Source organism: Fringilla coelebs (assembly GCF_963513975.1).
Source record: "Fringilla coelebs genome assembly, chromosome: 2".
Taxonomy (NCBI): Eukaryota; Metazoa; Chordata; class Aves; order Passeriformes; family Fringillidae; genus Fringilla; species Fringilla coelebs.
The window spans coordinates 2310812-2325933 of NC_140029.1; the positions used below are offsets into that span (position 1 = coordinate 2310812).

Here is a 15122-nt window from a genome sequence, read left to right on the forward strand (position 1 = left end):
AGAGAATTGGGATTGTTCAGCCCGGAGAAGAGAAGCTTTGGGGTGAGCTCAGCGTGGCCTTCCAGGACCTGAAGGGAGGTGACAAGAGACATGGAGAGACACAGTTTCCAAGGGATAGAGTGGCAGGACAAGGGGGAATCGCGTCAAACCACGAGAGACGGTTTAGATTGAATATTAGGATGAAATTGTTCCCTGGAGGGTGAGGAGGGGCTGGGATGGAATTCCCAGAGCAGCTGGGGCTGCCCCTGGATCCCTGGCAGTGTCCCAGGCCACTGGACAGCCTGGGACAGTGGGAGGTGTCCATGCCATGGCAGGGGTGGCACTGGATGGGCTTTAAGGTCCCTTCCACCACAACCATACCACGATTCTGTGATGCAGAATTAATTTTCCTTTGTCCTCTGCTGCTCCGTCCCTCCCGTGCTGTGTGAGGCCGTGTGGGGTCGGGGGAGCTCGCAGAGCGCCCCATTTTGGGCTTCAACCTCCTCTTCCCAAAGGCTCTTCTTCCCTTGGGCAAGAAGTGAAAGCAGAAGCCGTTTTCTCACATTGTAATTTGTCATTATTGTTATGTTTTTCAGGCAAAAGGTTTGCATCTGAAACAGGGAAGTTCGGGGACACGCTACCCATAAGGACTTATATATTTACACCGGTCAAGCACAGCAATGCCTGTGAAATTAAAAAAAAAATAAAAAGGAAAAAAACCTAAACAACACTCTTTTGAGGAGTTTGAGCAAGCATTGGGCTTTCTTTATTTCAGGTTTATTCGGATGTTTTTGCGGGTTTTTTCCCTCGGGCAGCCCCCGAGGGCTCCTGAGGCGGCGCGCGGGGCGGGCGCGCGCATGCGCGGGGCGGGCGAAGGCGGGAGCGCGCGGGAGCCGCGGGCGGGCCGCAGGTGAGGGGCGGGGGGGGGGACCCGAGCGGGGGGAGCCGCGCCGGGATTCGGGGTTTTGGGGCTCTGGGGAGTAGCACTGGGGATCCTCGCTGTCTGGAGAGCGGGACTGCGGATCCCCGCGGATCCGGGAGCGGCCAGCGGCGCCTCTGCCCTTCCCCTGCCTGCGCCGGGCCGCCCGTACACGCTCCTTGTCTGGATTCCGGGCAGGGTTGTTACCCCCCAAAAAGTTTTTCTCTCAAGTCTTAAATCGATGCACAGGGCTTGATACCGTACTGTTGCAACCCCTAAACAGGAACTTTAGCCATAACAATCGCAACTTTTAGAAACAGCCTTCCCCAAAGCATCCTGTCAATGACTGCGGTGCAGTTCCAGGCTCTGCCAGCGGTGCTTGGGAAATGCGCGCAAAGTTTGGCCATAAGGAACAAGAAGTGATGTGGGGTTTGTTCTGTTTTCTCCAGGAAACATGAAGGTCATCACCTGTGAAATCGTGTGGCATAATAAGGAGCCGGTTTACAGCTTGGACTTCCAGCATGGAGCGGATGGGAGGATCAATCGCCTGGCCTCGGCAGGGGTGGACACAGCCGTGAGGGTGAGCTGAACCTGGGGCTGGAGATGGGCGGGCTGTGGGGCTTGTTATCCAAAATATCGGGCTGGTTTCATTATCAAAATATTGGGTTGGTGCATTATCCAGAATACTGGGTTATTGGCAGGTACATGCCGAGGGGAGTGGATGGTTTCAGGAAAGAGTGTACGTATAATTATAGTGTGGTTTGGGTTGGAAGGGGACTGAAAGCCCATCCAGTGCCATCCCTGCCATAGCAGGGACACCTTCCATTGTCCCAGGCTGCTCCAGCCCCAGTGTCCAACCTGGCCTGGGACACTGCCAGGGATCCAGGGGCAGCCCCAGCTGCTCTGGGAATTCCATCCCAGCCCCTGCCCACCCTACCAGGGAACAATTTCATCTTAATATTCAATCTAAACGTGCTCTCTTAGTTTGAAGCCACTCCCCCTTGTCATTACATACTCTTGTAAATAGTCTCTGTAGTAGTTTATTCCAGTTGTCCCAGAAAAAAAATTTATCCTTCCTCACTGGCAAATTTACCTCTTCTTCCCTGATGGTGCATATGTTTCAGGCCTTTTTTATACATATTTTGGGGCTAGAAAAATGTCAGTTTTCTTTGACATAAAATAAGCTCCCTGATAGGAGGGTGGAGTGAGGTGGGGTCAGGCTCTTCTGCGGTGTCCCAATGATTCGTGGTTGCCAGAAACTGATGCCTTGTGCAGGCTGACCTAGAGCAGAGGCTGGGCAGAGCTAAAGAATAAAGCAGGGATTTATTGGAAGGCCTCCATGGACCCACCTGGGGCAGCACCAGAGCCCAGCCAGGGCTGCACCCAAGATGAACCAAAACGGCCCCAAAATGCCCGGCCGGGCACGGGGTCTCTCCCTGGGATCAGCTCTGCTCCATTTGCACCTTGCAGTTCATTGTCCCATCCCAGCTTCAGCCCCTGCAGTCCCACCCTGCTTGTTTTTCTCTCTCCAGCCCACGGGGTTTGTGCTCCTGGCCTGAGATTTGGCTCATTTGTCCTTGGTGCCCAGCTGGAGCAGGAATTGTTTTGTCTCCCTGCTCTGTGCACAGAGCTCTAAAGCAGCACAGAACCTGAAAAAGAGAAAAGCTCAAAGCTGAGGCCTTATCCAGGGAAGGGAGGAGAGGAAATGGCCTCAAATGGCACCAGGGCAGGCTCAGGTTGGAGACTGGGACAGAAAATGTCCCTGGCAGAGTGGTCAGGCCTTGGGCTGAGCTGCCCAGGGAGGTTTGGAGTCACTGTCTGTGGGAGTGCTCAGGAGGAGTCTGGATGTGGCCCTTGGGGACAAGGTTTGGAGCAATGCTGGTGGCACTGGATGATCCTGAGGTCCCTTCCCCCCTTGATGATCCCATCTTGCCCTGGAAAGCTGTAACACTCTCCTAAGCAGATCTGGAAAGTGGAGAAAGGCCCGGATGGAAAAGCCATCGTGGAGTTCCTGTCCAACCTGGCGCGCCACACCAAGGCCGTGAACGTCGTGCGCTTCTCTCCCAGTGGGGACATCCTGGCCTCAGGAGGGGATGGTGAGAGCTGCTTCTCCTCTACCTCATCCAGCAGCATTTTGAAGTTAGACTAAATGAAATCCACCTGAATGAACAAAAGGGAGTGGGAAATTAAGCAGCTTGCTCTGGTTTCTTCTACAGATGCTGTCATTTTGCTGTGGAAGCTGAATGACAGCAAAGAGTTGGAGCCGTTGGTATTTCAGGATGAAGATGAAGCTCAGCTCAACAAGGAGAACTGGGCAGTTATTAAAACTTTGAGGTAATTTATTATTTGGTGAGTTTGGTCTTTTTTTCAGTGTTTTTGTTTCCTCAGTGCCTTTATCATGTGTACTTTTCAGTTTGTGTAGAATTCCAGCACAGAATGTCTGCAATTCGTTTGCTCTGATATTAACCCTTTGAACTCTCTGTTAATGGGACTCAGAAAAAGGAGGGAGAGGGACATTTTGAATAATCAGGTGGTGACAGGACAAAGGGCAGTGGTTTTAAGCTGAAGGATTAGACCCTGGCAACTGCTGAGGTTGATGTGAGAAGAGTTGCAGAAGTGCTTGAAGCACCAGCAGGAGTTTTTATTTGCCTCTTGATATTTTTTTTATCTAAAAATTCATAAACCTCATATTCACACATAGCTTTTAATTTTCAAATTAATAATTGGTTTCACCTGCCTTCTAGAGGCCACTTGGAAGATGTGTATGATATTTGTTGGACCTCAGATGGAAATTACATGGCATCTGCTTCTGTGGATAACACAGCAATCATGTGGGATGTCAATAAAGGTAAATGCTGCAGTCATCCCTTGGAATTCCAGATCTGCTGGAAGTGGCATTTCCCCCCCCCCAAAGATGGGAAACGTCTTTTTGTGATTGTTTTTCTGTGTGATTTTCTGGGTGTGTGTGAGACCCTTCTATGAACAGATACAAAATATTCTCAGGCCAACAGATTTTACACCTGAGGAATCTGTTCACCTTGGAATGTTTAGGAAATAACTACAAACATTTTTTACCCCCCAAAACTCTTGCACAAGCTTCTTACTTCACTTTTTGGTGTTGTGCAGCATGGCCTGAGCTCTGTGTCTTTCCTTTTGAAAAGCTATTTATTTTCTTTGAAACTTGTCAGCTTCTGGTATTTCTTTGCAAGAAAGCAACACTTAAATAATAAAAAAAATCCCACCTGTGGTCAGTACTCAACAAAGTATTTCTAAAACTTTCTGTAACTTTGTCTCATCAGTGTTTTGACTCTGATACCTTCCCTTGTGGAACATCAGTGGGATCAGAGAGCTCCTGCCTTTGCTTATCTGAGTCATAATATTAATCTAATATTAATTCTAATTAATTATTAAGTTTGTAGTGGACAAACCCTAAGCTGGCACTTCAAAAGCAACTTTTGCTGATATTCTTATCAGCCACCATCCAATGGACACTTTTATGTTTAAAAAATTATTTCCCTATGTTTTGAAGCATTTTTTTTTTGTCTTGCTTGATGTCTGACATGTTTGGAAACACATTGGAATTTATGATCTGAAAGCTGTTTGTAATTTCAGGACAGAAAGTTTCAATATTTAATGAGCACAAGAGTTATGTCCAAGGAGTAACCTGGGATCCTCTGGGCCAGTATATTGCAACCTTGAGTTGTGACAGGTGAGAATATTTCCTGAATATTCCTTTTTCCAGGAGGATGAATTAGAAGGAAGTATGCCAGATAAACATGAGGTTTTGTTTTATTCACTTTGTTATGTAAGCAGGTTGAGGTGAAAGTGAAATGATATTTTAGTTAATTTTTTTGGCTTGTGCTCAATGATTCCTGCAGTCTCTCTTAGCAGCAAATAATCTTTTGTAGGAGTCTTCCTTTAGGAATTAAATTTTTATGTTATTGATCATTATTGGTACTCTTAAAAGGGTGCTGCAAGGTTGTGTTTATGAGCTGATAAATTCATCCTTGGGGATGGAGCAGCCTGAGACAGTGCAAGGTCCCTGCTCAAGTCAGGGATGGAATTAAATGATCTTAAAGGTCCCTTCCAGCCCAAAGCATTCCATGATGATATGACTGATGGAGATGTAGTTAATTGTTTTTAAGGTGAGTTCCCACTCTTGAGGAACCCACAGTGCAGGTAGGAACAGCCTGGCAGTTCCCTGTTTCCTATTTCCCTTATTCTTCCATAAATCCAAGTGCTGGGACTTCCCAAACCTTGTGGAGTCCAGGCATTGTGAGGGGTTCATTGGTTCTTTAGGCATTAACACACCTCCCTCTGGTGGTGTCTCATGAGGAGGATTTTAATTAATGGTTAATTGGTGGACCAGATTTATATTTTGAGGTGCTGACTGAGAAGGGAGATCCTGGGGCGTTTTTGGGAAACTTGGGGTGAAAGGAAGCTGTTCATAGGAAAGGCTGGGAGAGCTGGGATTGTCCACCTGGAGAGGAGAAGCTTTGGGGTGAGCTCAGGGTGGCCTTGCAGGGCCTGAAGGAGCCCCAGGACACCTGGAGAGAGACAATTTCACAGAAATCCCAGAATTCCCAGAATGACCAGAATAACCAGGTTGGAAGAGACCCTCAAGGCCATCAAGTCCAGCCCAGCCCCAGCAGCTCAGCTGAGCCCTGGCCCCCAGTGCCACATCCAGGCTTTGTTAAACACACCCAGGGATGGGCACTCCACCACCTCCCCGGGCAGCCATTCCAGAACTTTCTCACCCTTGCTGCAAAACCTTTTCCCTGCTCTCCAGCCTGTATTTCCCTTGGTGCAGCTCAGGCTGTGTGCTCTGGCTGTGTCGGTGCTGCTGCAGACAGAGCCCAGCCCAGCTGAGCACAGGCACCTTTCAGGAGCTGTGCAGGGCCATGAGGGCAGCCCTGAGTCTCCTTTTCTCCAGGCTGAGCACCCCCAGCTCCCTCAGGGCTTCCTCTCAGGGCTGGAGGGACAGCACACAGGGAATGGCTCCCACTGCCATAGGGCAGGGCTGGGTGGGATCTTGGGAATGAGGAATTGTTCCCTGGCAGGGAGGGCAGGAGTTGGGATGGAATTCCCACAGCAGCTGGGGCTGCCCCTGGATCCCTGGGGCAGTGTCCCAGGCCAGGCTGGACACTGGGGCTGGGAGCAGCCTGGGTCAGTGGGAGGTGGAGGTGTCCCTGCCATGGCAGCAATGGCTGATTTTCCATGTCCTCCCAACCCTGCTGCATTCCATCATTCCCTGCTGGCTGACTCTGCTCTCCCACGCAGGGTCCTGCGGGTTTACAGCACCCAAACCAAGCGAGTGGCCTTCAATGTCACCAAGATGCCATCGGGGTCGGGAGCTGAAGGAGAGGTACCTGCTTCTGCTGGGGCTGCAAACTCTGCTGGGGGCTCTTTCATCTGAACTTCCTGTCCCATGAAACCAAAGGATCAAATATTTTCCTTTCAAATAATTCCTGTGTTTTAGAATCATCAAGGTTGGAAGAGACCTTCACGCTCGTCCACTCCCACCATCGTCACCCTAAAACCACATCCCCAAAATCTCTTGCTGATGAAAGCAGTAACACAATCCTTTAGTTGTTAAAAATAGTGTGGGGAAAACAGTTCTTAACAGGAAAAACTTCAAACAGTAGGTGGGAGTTTATGAATGGATGTGACAGTAGTAATAATAGTAATGATATTTTAAAGGTAACAGTCTGGAATTTTCAAGAAGGTAGTTAGATTGTGAAGAAAAATATGAATTAGGGATCATTTAGGAAATTCTAACCCTAAGAGGGAAAACAAAGAGCTTTTTTTTTTCCTCTCAAACAGCTTTAAGTGACAGTAAAATAACACCTCCAGGCTGGCTATAACTTTCTTAATTCCTTCTATTCATTCCTTTTCTTTTTGGGGGAAAACATTGGTAAGAGTTTTATAGACACTGAAGAACAGGCCTGAGAGCAGGCACTTTGCCATGAGAGAAATTCTCTTTCAACCTCTAATCCTGGGGTTAGCATGGGATGCCTGAGCAGCACTGGGTGTTAAACCATGTTGTTCTCCAGGTTATGACTGTTTTTTGATGGCTGGTTTAAGGTGACAGCTCTGGGAGTGTTTTGCTTTGTAGCTCAAGAGGGATCAAGGATTATTTTTCTTAGCTGTGAAGAATTTATAGAGAGCTTGAAGGAGCCATGGCTTTTAAAAGCTTTTATTTGAAAAGTTCCATCAGGCTGGAGTGTCCAAGGGGATGTTTTGTGTCCCAGGGATGGCAGCTGGACATTCCTGGCCTTCTCCTCAATCCTGTTCTCCGTGTTGCAGGCGAGGAGCTTTCGGATGTTTCACGATGACAGCATGAAGTCGTTCTTCCGCAGGCTCAGCTTCACTCCTGATGGCTCCTATCTGCTCACTCCAGGTGTGGGGACATCTCCTGGGGCTTGGGTTGTGTCACTGAGGTTGGAAAACATTCCCAAGGTCATGGAGTCCCAGCTGTGCCCCATGGCCACCTTGTCCCCAGCCCAGAGCACTCAGTGCCACCTCCAGGGCACACCTGCAGGGATGGGCACTGCAGAGCTCCCTGGGCAGTTCCAAGGCCTGAGCCCCCTTTCCATGGGCAAATTCCTGCTGCTGTCCCAGCTGAGCCTGCCCTGGCCCAGCCTGAGGCCGTTCCCTCTGCTCCTGTCCCTGTTCCCTGGCAGCAGAGCCCGACCCCCCCCGGCTGTCCCCTCCTGGCAGGGACTTGTGCAGAGCCACAAGGGCCCCCTGAGCCTCCTTTGCTCCAGGCTCAGCCCCTTCCCCACTCCTTCAATCTATTATATCCTCATTTGAATGTTCCTTAATATTTCTTGCATCTCAGTGTTGCTGATTTATCCTAATTAAGCCATTCCTCATTCTTCCTATTGAAGAAAATAAAAACTCCACAACACTCTCCATTAGCAATCCACAACATCAACTTTCTCCTGTGATAAAAGTGCTATTTATGGCATTTTTGCTGAATAAATCGCAAAACCAGAAGTTTTGAGATAGAAATGAAGGATAATGAGTGGTTTTTTGGTTTTTTTTGACTCTCTTTCACTCAGAACATTCTGCATTCAGAGTAAAAACAGCCCAGCAAGGAGGGATCAGTGTGTGCCTGTCCAAACCCTGCTTTTATTGATGTCTGGCAACATCAAAAAGCAGCTTTGAAGAGGGAAATGTATAAGGGAAAACAAAACCAGCGCTAAATAAATATTTGGGATGCCTTTTTAAGTTGTATTCAGTTTTTGCCCAACTGACAAGCCTAATTCCTGGGAATTAGAATATTTTTGGAGAAGCCTAATTGCCAGGAACTGGAATGTTTGTGGACACAAGGTGTGTGCTCAGGAGCTCTCTGAGGTGATGAGTAATGTTGGAACCTTTGTTTTTGCAGCTGGCTGTGTGGAATCAGGAGAGAACGTTACAAACACCACCTATGTTTTCTCCAGAAACAATCTCAAAAGGTAAGGGTTTAGTGAGATAAAAATCTGTTTGGATTTTAAAATAAACAATTCAAGTAGTGCAAATGTGTTTTCTGAACTCCTGGCTCTCTCTGAAGGCCCGTGGGTCACCTGCCCTGTCCTGGCAAGGGCACTCTGGCTGTTCGCTGCTGCCCTGTGTACTTTGAGCTGAGAGGAGCCTCTGCTAAAGGTATGGTGTGTGGGTTTGGAAAGGCAGGTGTCTGCTAAGGAAGGCAGGAGCTTCCCCTGAGATAGAAAATGCAAATTATTACAGCCTAAATTATTATAATTTTGAAATTAAGGGACTCTCAGGCAAAGAGATATGAGCAGGAATAACAGTTCTTTATTAGGGAAAAAATAAAAAAAAAAATAAATAATGTAATACAAAGCAGCACTGCCAGAGTGAGAGCAGTCCCTGTCCCCTGTGTGTCAGGGTGGGGGCACAGCCCCATCCCAGGGGGGCTCAGCCCTCCTGCAGTGCCAGCTGTGGCTCTGCTGCAGCAGGATCCTGCACAAGGGGGGAGTTTTCCTCTGCAGCTCCAGGGCTGCTGGAGATGGGCCTGCTCTCCCTCTGGGAATGCAGGGCAGGAGAAAGCTGCTCCTCTGGGAATGCAGGGGGCAAAGGCTGCTGTGCTGTTCCAGGGCAGATTGTATCCAGGTAGGAATGTGTGAAATCTCAAATTGTATCCAGGTAGGAATGTGTGAAATCTCAGATTGTATCCAGGTAGGAATGTGTGAAATCTCAGATTGTATCCAGGCAGGAATGTGTGAAATCTCAGATTGTATCCAGGTAGGAATGCTTGGCTCCTGCCCTGGGCACAGCATCTCCCCATGGGATGGTGGAATTTGATCAGCCCTGCAGGGACACTCACTGGCCATGGACAGCAGAGATCTCCTGCAGGGAGGATGGGCTGTGGGAGAGAGAAAGGAAAAACTGCCCAGGGAACAGCAGAGAACTGCCCAGCTCTGACAGATGGACATGGAACACACAGCCCCATTTCCAACCTAAGATATATGGGAAGCTGCAGGGAGTGGGAACTCCCAGCAAATCTGGGAAGAGATGTGGCTGGACACTGTTCTATGCCCCAGCCTTTCAGCATTCCTCTAAGACAGTGCTGAGAAGCTGTTTCCTGCTTCTGAGGCCCTGAGTTCACCTCAAGTCCCTCATGAGTGGCTTTTGGTAGAGTGGGTGAATGTTGTTCCTTGGCCCCTCAGGCTGCAGGAACACTGTGAAATATTTTCCTTGAACTGTTAACCATTTTGTGTTCAAAAGAAATAGCCTGGTTTAGCACCAGAGGAGCAATGCAGTGAAATAATTCCTGTTAGTCTCAACTGGCCACATCACAGGGAGTTGGAATAGTTTGCTACAACCACTGGTGTTTATTCAAGGAAGCAGTGCTGGTGTTACTGGCCAGAGCAGGAATTCTGAGCTGGGGACAGGATTATGTGAAGTTGCACAAGAATTTATTTTGTATTTATTTAGTCCAGCTTTATTGTGGGTCCAGGACTGTTTATATTTTAGCAAGACTGACATTACTCAGGTGAAAAGGCAGAGCTTGGCTCCTTTCTTTCAAGGTTAAATTTGTAGTATTCCTTACAGGATTTACCTATTCTCTTTCCATCATAATTTTAGATCCATGGTGTTGCAAAGGAAGGAGATGAGGGTCTGCAGTTGGTCTCTATAGCTCCTCTAAAGGGAGACTTTAATATTAAAGTTCTTATAAATATGCTGAAAAATTCCATCTGGAAAATAGAGGGGAAAATTTACTAAACAAAACAGTAGCAATCTAGAGGGAGAAAGGTACCCTTTTGTTTTTCAACTAAGAAAATAAAAAGTAAGTTTCAGACAACAGAAATGTTAAATTTTACATTTTATGCAAGAGCTGTCTGCTCAGTTTTTACACTGATTGATGCTGTAATTTTATTTAAATGATTGGCTAAGTGCAGTCACTGCCTTGCAATACAAGAGAATTCTCACTGTTCATTTCTTTGCAGATGAAATCAGTCCCAAATCCCCCCCTGCCCTGTTCAACCTCCCCTATCGATTGGTGTTTGCTGTTGCTTCAGAAGATTCTGTGCTTTTTTATGACACTGAGCAGTCCTTCCCCTTTGGTTATGTCTCCAACATCCATTACCACACCCTGAGTGACATTTCATGGTAAGGAATTGCGTTCCTGAGATTTATTGAGGTGGGAAATGTCCTTTTTCCGTGTCCACTTTGAGTCCTGCCTTGGGTTTGCATTTCATTTCTGCCACACACGTGGTCACTCAGTGTCTGAGCAGCAATCCATCCCTGTTTGCTCTGTAAATTAGGGAATTATGGCTCTTAATCAGTTGGGTGAGGGTTGAAGTAAAATCTTGGCCTTTAATGGAAATAAATAAATCCCAAACAGGTCCAGTGATGGATCCTTCCTGGCCATTTCCTCCACGGACGGGTACTGCTCCTTCGTCACCTTCGAGGAGGATGAGCTGGGAGTGCCCCTGAAGGAAAAGCCCCAGATCCATGTCAGGACTCCTGGAGCAGCAGCAGACAAGAAAGCCAAGAAGAGCCAATCTCACAAAGTCATTTCCCCGGGCTCCAGGCTGCCAGAGGGGACCCCTCCCAGCAAGGATCCCCCACTGCAACCCCGGACCCCCTGCACTGCTGGGAAAGAGCTGCCCTCCACCCCTGTGGGCATCAAAAGTACTCCAGTGCCATCCCCTTCCACCCCTGTGGGCATCAAAAGCACTGCAGTGCCATCCCCTTCCACCCCTGTGGGCATCAAAACCATTCCAGTGCCATCCTCAGAGGAGAGGAGAAGCAGCCAGGCAGGCACCCAGAGCAGCAGAGCCCCCCAGCCCAGGAGGGTCACCCTCACCACTCTGCAGTCCTGTTTCAAAACACCCAGGTGAGATTTCTGGTGCCCCTTCCAGTTGTAAATACAGGGGCCAAGACAAGCTGTGCTTGTGCTGTGTTTAAAGGCTGAGCTTTGCACACAAATTCCCAGCTCTGGCTCTGAGTGGAAGCTCTCTTGATGTGGACTTTTTTTTTTGTGTTGCAAATGAGAGGTCAAAATGTCTCCTAAATGTGGAGCTTTTAGGTTTCTGCCTGAAATGTGAGGCAGCAAATTCACCTGAGCCTTCACAACAAAAGGTGGCTGTCCTGGCCAGGAGTTGGACTTTGATCCTCTTGGGTCTCTTCCAGCTCAGAATATTCTGTGATTCTGTCTTCAGGTCCACTTTTCTGCACAAAAATGGTACCTTAAGCCTTCAGCTGCCAGGAGCTGTTTAAACACCCTTCTGCCAGAGAGTATTTTAAGAAGAGTGCAAGTCTAGCCAGGCCCTTGGTGTGGAGCTTAAAACATTGATTAGGTGACTTCCTAAAAGATATAATGTTTTATAAATTTTCAATAATCCAGGTATTGATTGTACTGGGGCTCTGAGCACCCCGCTCCAGGGGAAGGTGGCCCTGCCCATGGCAGGGGATTGGAAGTAAATAATGCTCCATTCAACTTGTAGAAAGAAGGGAAAATATGCAGTAAAATATATCTGAACTACTTTTGCAGTTAAGTGATTTGATATGAATTAAATCTTGAATTGGAATACTCGTGGAAGTGATGTCTATAAAGAATTTAATTGTTTCTGCTCTTTTAAAGGAGAATAAACTTGATTTCCTTGAAGCCAGACACACCAGCCTCTGCATATCCAGACCCAGCCCCTATCCCTCCCTCCTCAGAGCAGGAACATGGTGAGTTTTTGTGGCTCTTAACACCAGCCAAGTCTTTTCCCAGTCAGATTTTTCCATTTTAGATTTCTGTTGTAAAAAAATCCTCGCTCTGATTGCAAATTCTAACACTTCCTCATTGTTTTGATGTGTGCTTTGAGATGGAGATTGTTTTGAGAGGTGCTTTGGGCAATATGAAATGTGTTCTCACTGCTCTGGGGCAGCTGGTGGTGACTGTCCCTGCAGTTTTATGCAGTGAAACCAAGGATGAATTCATGGGGGTGATGTTCTCCAGCTTTTAAAGACTTCTGTACTTCCAGCTTCTCCTTGTTGCAGGTGCTGGACACTCTCAGATCAGGGTTGGGGTTTTTTTTTTAATCTGAATTTATTAATTTGAAATGATTTTCCTGTCTGCTTGTTCCAGAGAAGCCATTGCCATCTGATGAGAGCCTCCAAGCTCCCCCAGCCCCAAAACGTGCCAGGACTGAGGAATTGTCCCTTCCTGCACCTGCTGGAGACCAAACCAGCTGAGAGTCCAACAAATAAAGGCTGAGCAGACCCCTCACAGCCTGAAGTCAAAGCAGCCATGTCTGAGTGCATTTCTTTTTGCAAAAATTCAATCCTCAATTCAAAATGAGTGCATTTCTTTTTGCAAAAATTCAGTCCAAGTTCCCTGTACAGGTTTGATGTAGAAACATCAACATTTCTGTGAAGAAACTGCCAGTAGAAAACCCAGGTTTCAGGAATGTGGTTCTGCAGCAGGAGAAATAGTTGGGAAGTGACTTCAAGAATAAGGAAATCAGGGAAATCTGGGGATTAAAAATCCATCCAGTAAGCTGTGAGTCTCCACCAGAGTCCCTAAATCATGTTTAGAAAGCATTATGTCTTCCAGTAAATGTCTGGCAAAAAGAACTGAATGCATTCATAAGATTTGATGTTGTTCAAGACCTAAAAAAAAAGAGGAAATTGTGTCATTGCAGCATTTTGGGTTATTTCTGGTGTAAAATGATGTTCCCCAGTAGCTGTGGGGTGGAGCTGATTCACTCTGAGCTCAGCAGCAAAGCTCAGGACTGGCATGTGGAAGCAGAAATGGGAAAATTCTTCTGCAAGGAACAAGAAAGCAAAAGGAAGGAATCCTCTGAAGAGCTGCTGGAAGAATGAAACAGCAGAAAGTTCTTCTTGTTTAATTTCTGGACTTAAAAAAGAAATGCAGCTGTGAGATTTTCCTGAGGCAGCAGGATTTGAGTGTGTACATTGAAATTTCCCCTTTTTCCCCAACTCCCTTAACCAATAAAACACAATCCAGTGGATGGGAAACTTCTACACATTTAATACTTCATAAAAGCAGAAATACAGATGCTCCAGAAGTGACTCACAAAAGTCTCACAGGGAGGAAATATTAACAAACACCTCTGTCACTCCTTCAGGCAAATGAATCTTGCCTCCAATTAAATTTCAACAATTAATAAGCAAAAAAAAGTTGTAGGAAGCTTGGTGGGATCTTTGTTTACTCACTGTGATGAGGATGGATCTTCATTAAACTTAATTAAAGCTGAGTTTTCTTCTAGTGAAGAATTCCAAAGAGGGAATTCTTACATTTCTTGGGTTTCAAGTGGATTTTGCAGTTTTTCAGATGGGTTTCAAATGGAATTTGCAATTTTTTAGATTAGTTTCAGGTGGATTTTGTAATTTTTCAGGTGGGTTTCAAATAGAATTTGCGGTTTTTTGGATGGGTTTCAAAGAGAATTTACAATTTTTTGGATGAGTTTCAAATAGAATTTGCAATTTTTTAGATGGTTTTAAGTGGATTCTGCAATTTCTCAGATGGGTTTCAAATAGAATTTACATTTTCTTTACCTGGGTTTTAAATAGAATTTGCAATTTTTAGATGGGTTTGAGGTGAATTCTGTAATTTTTAGATGGGTTTCATTTCAAATAGAATTTGCAGTTTTCCAGATGGGTTTCAAGTGGATTTTGCAATTTTTCAGATGGGTTTCAAACAGATTTTGTCACTTTTTATCTGGGTGAGGATTCATGATTGTCTTGTTCCTGAAAAGACTTTTTGCTGTGTAATAATGGTTTATTTTTAATCAGCCAGACCTTGTGCTCCTGTGCTGTTAAAGTTTTAATTCTTAGCTACCCAGCTGTCAATATTAATTTATCTTGTCATTAATTAACCACTTCCTTCTGGTTAAAATTTGTTTGATCCTTGCCCATGGATTCCAGACAGACTCTGTATTTTGTCTGCAAAATTATTCCCTTTCTTTATATGAATTTTGTTATGAAATAAAGAAATATAATATAAAGAAATATAATATAAAGAAATATAATATAAAGAAATATAATATAAAGAAATATAATATAAAGAAATATAATATAATATAATATAAAGAAATATAATATAAAGAAATATAATATAATATAATATAATATAATATAATATAATATAATATAATATAATATAATATAATATAATATAATATAATATAATATAATATAATATAATATAATATAATATAATATAATATAATATAATATAATATAATATAATATAATATAATATAATATAATATAATATAATATAATATATGATGTAGTATAACATAAACATAAATAATACATTAAAAGATTAAAATACTATATAAAATATAAATAAATAATATATAAAAAGAAAATAAATATCATATAAATATTATATAAAACTTAAAGACCATCAAATTAATTTTTTAAAAAGACTTTTCAGGGACCTCTGGGTGTTTTCTGCTCTGGCAGCTGCAGGACCCTGAAGAAGAGGCAGATGAATTATGTGCTAACAAGGTGTCAGGAATTAAATGACATCAGGGATGTGATTCCACCACTTCCCTGGGAATCCTTCCTTTTCTAGGAACAAATTTTTCCTGATTTTTTCCCAAGCACAGCCCTGGAGTGGCCAGCACAGGGACAATTTTTGGCAGTGCCAAATCTCAGTGCTGCCTGTGAGAAATGGGAATTGTGGAATTCAGGCGGGTGTGAGAGGTCCCTGCCCTGGGGGAGCTCCTGATTTTCTCTGGCCACGTGGAAG

The 15122-nt window shown here is 45.2% G+C and overlaps 1 protein-coding gene across 1 annotated transcript; it reads left to right on the forward strand.

The window, feature by feature from the left end:
* Positions 1-519: 519 nt before the first annotated feature.
* On the forward strand, positions 520-13347 carry CHAF1B (chromatin assembly factor 1 subunit B). Its single transcript, XM_084226377.1, has 14 exons — positions 520-889; positions 1348-1478; positions 2862-2994; positions 3115-3232; positions 3643-3746; positions 4511-4607; positions 6179-6263; positions 7205-7298; positions 8292-8361; positions 8457-8548; positions 10354-10516; positions 10752-11246; positions 11994-12085; positions 12486-13347. Exons 2-14 carry the CDS (start codon positions 1353-1355, stop codon positions 12590-12592), a joined length of 1776 nt encoding a protein of 591 aa, XP_084082503.1. The 5' UTR covers positions 520-889; positions 1348-1352; the 3' UTR covers positions 12593-13347.
* Positions 13348-15122: the final 1775 nt, after the last annotated feature.

Excerpts from the sequence above, each read along its gene's own strand:
- CHAF1B (XM_084226377.1), top strand. The coding sequence starts at position 1,353 with ATGAAGGTCATCACCTGTGAAATCGTGTGGCATAATAAGGAGCCGGTT. Across the intron at positions 3,747-4,510 it reads CATGTGGGATGTCAATAAAG|GACAGAAAGTTTCAATATTT; the intron begins GTAAATGCTGCA and ends TTGTAATTTCAG. Across the intron at positions 7,299-8,291 it reads CTCCTATCTGCTCACTCCAG|CTGGCTGTGTGGAATCAGGA; the intron begins GTGTGGGGACAT and ends TTGTTTTTGCAG.